Source organism: Sphaeroforma arctica, assembly GCF_001186125.1.
Source record: "Sphaeroforma arctica JP610 unplaced genomic scaffold supercont1.1202, whole genome shotgun sequence".
Lineage (NCBI taxonomy): Eukaryota > Ichthyosporea > Ichthyophonida > Sphaeroforma > Sphaeroforma arctica.
This window is the reverse complement of record NW_014039356.1, coordinates 2,382-9,813: the sequence shown is the minus strand read 5'-3', so window position 1 is coordinate 9,813 and position 7,432 is coordinate 2,382. Positions and strand designations below refer to the sequence as shown.

Here is a 7,432-nt window from a genome sequence, read left to right as displayed (position 1 = left end):
ATATATATTGTGTGTGTTGTTTGTTATATATATATATTATATATATATATATATATTATTATATNTATATATATATATATGTATATATATATATATGTATATATATATGTATTATATATACATATGTATATATGTATATGTATTAATTACGTATATATATATATATATATATATTGCGATTGAATAGGATACTATTTTTGTCATACATTATACGTGACATTAATTTTGTTGCATCAATCTAGTATATATATATATTGGGTTTGCCAAAAGCACGGCCTGGATGTAGGTGTCTGCCAAATTCGGCATATCAACTTAGTACATTATTCGCCAACGATATATGTTAGCACGGAGTGGTAGTATAGCTGATATCTGCGACCACTCTCGTGTATTTACGTTTTGAGTGAACAGTTGACGTATTTATTTATATCTGTTATCTTGTATGTACTCGTGCGTACTTGCACACTCTCACACTCTCACAGGATGAGAACTCACTGCTGACATCGGATGATATCATCAATAAGCGCATCCCGTCTCAGCGTTACGTTGCCAAATAATATATCATTTGCTACAAAAGTATTTAATGAGACTATTTTTCCCCTTTTTTGAACGTTTATTCTGTATACACAAGGTGTGTTCTGTAGTATTTGTTCTGAAATCGGTACCAATGAAAGAACGCTTGTACGGCACTAACTAATATGAAACAAATGGGCTCCACACTATATATATATATATATATATATATATATATGTGTGTGTGTGTGTATGTGTGTGTGTGTGTGTGTGTGTGTGTGTGTGCGTGTGTAGCTGTGTATCTGAGTAATTTGTTATGTCTGTGCGTATCAAGTTACTTCCATACTTTTGTGTTTCAGAGGCTGTTTTACGATGATCCGGATGGTAGTCCTGGTGCTATCACTTGTATGGTAGATTCCTTCGTGGAGTGTGTAGTGCTGTCATGTGCGCAGCGTATATCATGTGAACCACATATATGAATGCATGTCTGTGTCACTGTGTGTGTTATACCAAGGCATCTTGCAGTTGACAAGCTATTCCTACCTTACTGTGTGTCGAGATCGAGCAATTCATGACTATGTGTGCGTGTATTCAATACAGTAAACGCGGATATTAATACCGATTACAGTTAGTTGTGTAGTAGCTATTGTATAGAACTGCGTAAGCCTGAACACAAAACACGTTGATGAATACAAGTGCACCTGATGTTGACCTCGGTATGTCATTACACGTTCATGTTAACCGCACGTTCATGGACAACTATCTCTTCGCGATTGTTCGAGACCACTTCGATTGACTCAAAACGTTAGTGGAGACCATTTCGACAGTTTAGAGTGTCAAACCTCGACAGCTATGAACGCCGTAAACGTTTTCGCAAGTGTGGGTATTGATTCTTAGCGATATGCGATCATTTACGTACAATAAAAATGCTATAGAAAAGGACGTTGAATTGTACATGCCCCTCTCTTTCGAGAGAGGGGTCTCTTTATTGCGTTGCTTAGTCCGGCGAGTCTTTTGTCGCCGTCTTTGTTGCGTACGCACATGTATGCACGTGCTTAACCATAAGTTGGGTAGGTTATAGCTGTATACCGTTACCGTGCATGCATGCACGTGCATAACCATGAGTTTGTTAGGTTATGGCTTTATATCTGCCAGTTGAGCTTTTGTATCACATCACAGAGTAATCAGGGGCGTTGTTCCAGGGCAGTCTTTCCGAGGCCCATCTCAACCTCGGAGCGTGTGCCTTGTACTAAGTTTTCGTCTAACGGGTGTAGCGTTTGCAAGCCTTTACCCATCGAATATGTCCTTGTAAGAAGCAGAAGTCCTTTCTTATAAAATAGGTGCATTAGGTGTAATTCCGAGTGCGTGTACGCTCAGAACAGTACCACAGGACCAAAGAATATATCCTCGAATGTCGACTGTCCCACATCGCCGATGTGCAGTGCGTAAACTGTGGCATTCTTAACCGGTAGGGCGGGGTTGATGACGTAGCTCAGTGTCTCGCCGCCTTCACTGCTCTCTGGTGCTCTGAAGCTGAAGTTCTCAACGGTCTCCAATTGGTCCTCGTAGAAGACCTACGAAAAACAATACAAACAAACAGAACAAGTGGGTTAGAACTGATAATATTACAAACAAAGCAGAACAAGTGGGTTAGAAATAATAATATTGCAAACAAAGCAGAATATTTTTCATTATATGAACAAAGCAGAAGAATTGAGGCAGAATGGCGGAATTGGGGAGAGGCTTCTGTGCCTGCATAGTCGCTGGTTGTAGAACGTTCACGTTCACGTTAACGTTAATGTTAACGCCCTCGTGTCGTGCACTTCGTGTGCCGACCAAGTAGAACCCGACAAAGTAACGCAACAACCGGAGAGCGAACAAAACCGATATCAAGCAGTTCGATTATCAGACTTACCATGACTCGGAGAACGGGCAAACTTTGCTCATCAGTGAATGCGCTATAGTCAAACGCTGTCGTGAAGCACTGCAGGAACAGCTGTCCTGTCCTGGTTTGGTTTAGTTTCACCTCTTGGTAGCCTCCTCCGTTGACTTCTGCGAGTAGCACACCATTGGCCACTGAGAAACCAGTGCCGACCTCATCCCAGTCTTCTTCATTGAATTCTGTGATTGCAAGGTGTGGTGTGTGTATGGGTGTAAGTATACATGACTAGGAGGATACCGAGATTCCATATATACAACATATAGTTTTCCGTATTACGCACATACTATGTGGAACAGATATCGATTACGTACATACTGTGTATACCAAATATAGATTACATATATACTATGTAAAACAAATATAGAATACGTACATACCATGTAAAACAAATAGGTGCATACTACATATAGATAATCATTGATACTATACTACATATAACCATTTGATACTACTAGTTGTTATACTATTTGTTGATGGACCTGAACGATAGCAAATCCCATAAAGCATACCTGTAAGCAGATTTTCAGCCCGCTCAGCCGTGACAATCTCTTCGTTTGCCTCAATGAACGCAGTAGTGCAGTCTACACTCGCACCGTCGCCTTGGATCACGGTCAGACACACCCTGTACTCATTCACTGCCAAATATGTATGGTCAACTACAGTGGAGCCGTTTACTACTGTGCTGGGCGTAGTGGCCGTTTCGTCCCCAAAGCGCCACTGGAAACTCAGATCTTGCAGATCCCCATCGCCCCCGGGTGTAGTCAAACTCGCATCAAACTCAATGTTGACTCCCACACTACCGTAGTATGGACCTCCGGCATCTGCCTGTAGTCCCGACAAGTCGATTGGTGTTTCACTCTCTTCGTCACTTCCGAACAAGCCGCTGAAATCCACAAAGAAGCCTGACTCGCCATCCACACCATCACTCGGCTCTAAGGTCGTTACCACTACAGTAGCGACGTTGGTAGTGGTCAAGCTAGTCTTTGTCACCGTATCCAACGGATCTACTGTTGCTGTAGCTAGAGTATCCGTTGTGAGCGTGTTGGTCCCTGTACCTTCGGTATTCTCGATATCCACAGTAACACCCGGAACAACACCGGTCACAAACTCTGTAGTGGTCGTCGTGGTTGTACTAGATGTCGTGCTTGTACTGGATGTCGTGGTTGTTTCCTCCGCCACCGTCACCCCGACAGCCACATCGACTTCGGTACAGTCTGCGTCGGAGCGTTCACCATCTACTTCCACAATAAGACATACATCGAAGATACCCGCCTCCGTATACGTGTGACTCACTTCTGTGCCAAGTACTACGGTAGTGTTAGTGCGTCCAGGTATCTCATCTCCGAATGTCCAAATATAAAACTGGGCGTTAGCTGACGAACCATCTGCACTGAATGTCTGAGGGATAAACTGGACCGCAGTGTACGGGCCATTCACTACCGCTGTCAGGGTTGTATTGTCAGCTACAGTGGTTGTGGTTGTGATATCCTCAGTCGTTGTAGTTGTGATATCCTCGGTGCTTGTAGTTGTAATATCTTCAGTGCTTGTGATCGTAATGAACGAAACAGTTGTAGATGTACTTGAAAATTCGGACGTTGATAATTCGGACGTTGAGGTATCAATTGTGAAAGTAGGTAGGTCTGTACTTGACACCGTTGTGGTGTCAGGTATAGTGCTTGGGAATTGAATAGTTGAAAAGATAGGGAATCCACCGGAAGTCAGAATTGTTGCTTCATTCGAGCTACTCACGGCTGTATTGAAAAGATTAAAAGTACTGGCAACAGTGCCAAAGGGATTGAACACAGATGTAGTCGGCGTAACAGATGCGCTCGTGGCAACTGTGACGACGGGGTTGAAAGTAGTTGCGAACGGATTGAAGATGCTCGCCGTTTGCCGTGCATCTGTAGAACGTAAGATATCAGGTTAAAAGTTTAGCCCATGTTACCACCCCTTGTCTCTATCCCTTTGTATAAAGTTCTAGTAGGTTCGTTCGTACATTAGGAGACTTCGATCATGCTGTCCCAATACTCTAAAACTGCAGTGCCAGTGTGGATTATCTCGGTTTTACATTATCAAATTCTTTGGTGACACTGTGTACATTGGCACACGATATAGAATGCACCATATATCACACAACAGCTCTGCACTAGATAAAATATATTCATCGTATTCATGGATGACAGAAATGAAAGCAGACAGACGAGGTTGGCTTGTGTGAATTCCACGCTCCTACACACTGCACACTATCATACTTGATATAGTTTCTGTCACGCTGGCTGATGAAGAAAGTGCTATATCATCGCGATAAAACCACCACCAGTGCCACTACTAGCAAAAACCCCCTGATATAGATAATCATCCATATGCAATAAAAGATACAATACCTGTGAAGTCCAATATTAAAACAGCCAGCACAGTGGCGACAGTCTTCGATTTGAATAGCATATTATCTGATATATAATGTAGCTACCGAACTTTTGCGCGTCTATCTATCTTCAAATCTCGAAAATATGAAGTGAGAAGGAATTCGTCGAACAGAATTCTTTTATCTCAATCTTCAAACTTGATCAGCAATTCTCTTGAAAGCAAAGAATATCAGTTTGAACAAGACTACTTTGATAACAGTAAAATATCTTATCAGCACTTTTTATTATTATATATTAGTGTAATTTGTCAAGCAATAGCAGAGCGACTGTAAAATCTACCAGGTTTTCAGCAGTCCTCATTGGTGTTCAAAAGCGTAAGCACATTGCAATTTGTATACAAAAAGTGCCTCCTCACAGGCACTAATAATAAATACAAATGCCCTCAAATATTCACAAGTTCATATTTTACTACTTTTGATATTTGTAATGCAAGTATAATACAATTTTCTCGTTTAAATATTTTCAAGTACTACAATATTATATATTACTTTAGCGTTATTTGCTTGATTCGTAAAATAGACACCAATCAAAATTACAAACCTATCACATCTAGCCATCTGCTCATTCAGATTTCTGCTGCCTTTTTAGTTTTTTTGTTGGTATGATTTTTTTTCTCGCACAATTTTCGGTAAAAAGAAAGTGTTCAGATTTTCGTTTCCTAATCCGCCCCAGGGGGCCAGCCGGCCACCTGCGGACTGCGGTCCTGCGCCAGTCTCAGCGAGTCAGTGACTCACTCAGACGACCAGATCCTTTCCCCTTTTTGTTTTTTAAAAAGATATATATTTGATGTTGTGAATACAAATATCAAAACAAAAACTAAGCAAGCTAAAATATTTAGAGAACAAAAACATCTAAATATAATATGTAAAGCAATTTTCAATCGTATACGTTAAACGTTATACATAGGGTAAATAACATCGGGATTTTTCATTTTTATTAATATTATAAAACAAATAGATCACACCATTATTTTTTACTCTCTCAGGATCCGATTCCTACATATGTAGCAGTATACATATATACAATTTTATTATTTTTAAAAGAGCAGTAACTTTTCAATTTTGAATTTAGAGCATATAAAAAATATAAATATAAAATCCAGCGTCGGACCATAACTGATGAGTGATGACCGTTATAATACTTTTTTTTTTACACAAAACGTGTAAAATATTTTTTTCTAATCCATATCTGAGTTTACGTTCAACATTTACTGAACAAAAGTTTTTCCAGAAATTAGTATAGGCTGGTAGTTATTTAGTATTTACATGTTTTCATTTTGCAAGAGGCGCCAAGATGAGTTCCTGTGTAAAAACTTCAAATACTTTTAACCCACACGAATACTGAGTACAGAAAAGTCGAATACTATTGAGGAGTGAATTCTGTCATTCAGTCGTATTTACTTTATTTTACTTCTACGGGTCATAATACTAAATACTAGGTGTCGGTTGTGTCCAGTGAAGCCGTTTACTGTGGTTTAAAGGGACATGATACTACTTGAGGGTGACGATACTACTAGATGGTGTCGGTTGCATGTCCACTGAAACCCCTCACGGTGGTCTTAAGCGACGGATCTAGATTATCAAGGTGTTTAGTGTTATTATAATCTACTATTCGGATTTCCATTTCATTTGACGAACCTCTATGTACGCTGCAGAAGAAGAAGAAAAAAGTTTTTGAATAAATGGGGGACCATTAAGTTCACGTCTGTACGATAATCGCATCTAAAGGCAGCAAAGCCTCAATGCGCAACTACACAAATAGAGAGACCTAACCCCTAAACACAAGACCCTAAATGTCATACCCAATGGGCACACTTGCAAAACTGTCTGCGCATGAAGTTGAGTTCAATATTCAGTATATTGTTCTTCGAGTATTATTGATACACAGGATATGACTTCAAATATTAAACCGCAGAGACAAATATAGATACTACACACGCATGCAATACAATCTACAATCCCAAAACATTATCATCTCTCATGGTTCACACTTGGATTGCATATCAAAACACACTATAGTAGGGACAGTCGATAGTGCACACACCTCAGCGTAGAGAGTGAAACGTTTTCCGGTAATGTGTTCGTAGCAATCAGAGCGCCGCCTTTGCCAGAATTTGGCTTGTTCTGATAATACCCGAACAGATGGAATATCACTCCGCCGTGTGCCGTTACTATCACTTCATCGGTTGTATCGACTACCCGCTCTATTATTGCATTGAGTCCCGCTAAGATTCTTTCTTCGAATTCATGATACGTTTCTCCCCCTTTGGGAACGTACGCTGCGTATTCAATATTCTCTTTAGCAGCCGCCTGGGTGTGAGAAGACAAATGAAATCAGTGGAAATTACTCTAGCACACAGCATATATATCAAATAGAAGTTCTCACAATTGAACAACCTTGACAGGTACGGAAACGTCTACTTTGAACGAAGCGTGTGTACACGACATGCGCGTAAATATTACTACTTATGAAGTCACGAAAAAAAAATTGTATAAGCATATCACTGCATACATTTGTATATATACGTGTATATATATATATATATATATACGTG

General features: G+C 40.0%; 3 protein-coding genes across 3 annotated transcripts in view; 1 reads left to right on the top strand and 2 right to left on the bottom strand.

The window, feature by feature from the left end:
* SARC_10307 (hypothetical protein) overlaps positions 1–569 on the top strand; it is a gene marked incomplete at its 5' end in the record, with an annotated part of 10,006 nt that extends 9,437 nt beyond the window's left edge. Inside the window, one exon of the mRNA XM_014295657.1 lies at positions 480–569. Within this exon, the coding sequence (XP_014151132.1) occupies positions 480–554 (75 nt within the window). The 3' untranslated portion in view covers positions 555–569. The remainder of the gene's footprint in view (positions 1–479) is intronic.
* An 886-nt stretch (positions 570–1,455) lies between these two features.
* On the bottom strand, positions 1,456–5,023 carry SARC_10306 (hypothetical protein). Its single transcript, XM_014295656.1, has 4 exons — positions 4,837–5,023; positions 2,962–4,353; positions 2,426–2,631; positions 1,456–2,084 (listed from the first exon to the last, which is right to left on the bottom strand). Exons 1-4 carry the CDS (start codon positions 4,895–4,897, stop codon positions 1,884–1,886), a joined length of 1,860 nt encoding a protein of 619 aa, XP_014151131.1. The 5' UTR covers positions 4,898–5,023; the 3' UTR covers positions 1,456–1,883.
* Positions 5,024–6,390: 1,367 nt separating this feature from the next.
* The window catches only part of SARC_10305 (hypothetical protein), a gene marked incomplete at its 3' end in the record, with an annotated part of 3,002 nt that continues 1,960 nt past the window's right edge, over positions 6,391–7,432 (bottom strand). The window contains exons 3-4 of the mRNA XM_014295655.1: positions 6,922–7,187; positions 6,391–6,526 (exon numbers count right to left, since the gene is read on the bottom strand). Coding sequence (XP_014151130.1) covers positions 6,391–6,526; positions 6,922–7,187 — 402 coding nt within the window. The remainder of the gene's footprint in view (positions 6,527–6,921; positions 7,188–7,432) is intronic.

What these genes read in the sequence shown, in the direction of transcription:
- SARC_10306 (XM_014295656.1), bottom strand. Translation starts at nt 4,897, where the DNA reads ATGCTATTCAAATCGAAGACTGTCGCCACTGTGCTGGCTGTTTTAATA. An exon ending in TTTAATATTGGACTTCACAG is followed by an intron (nt 4,354 to 4,836) that starts GTATTGTATCTT and finishes TACGTTCTACAG; the next exon opens with ATGCACGGCAAACGGCGAGC. An exon ending in TGCCCGTTCTCCGAGTCATG is followed by an intron (nt 2,085 to 2,425) that starts GTAAGTCTGATA and finishes TGTTTTTCGTAG; the next exon opens with GTCTTCTACGAGGACCAATT.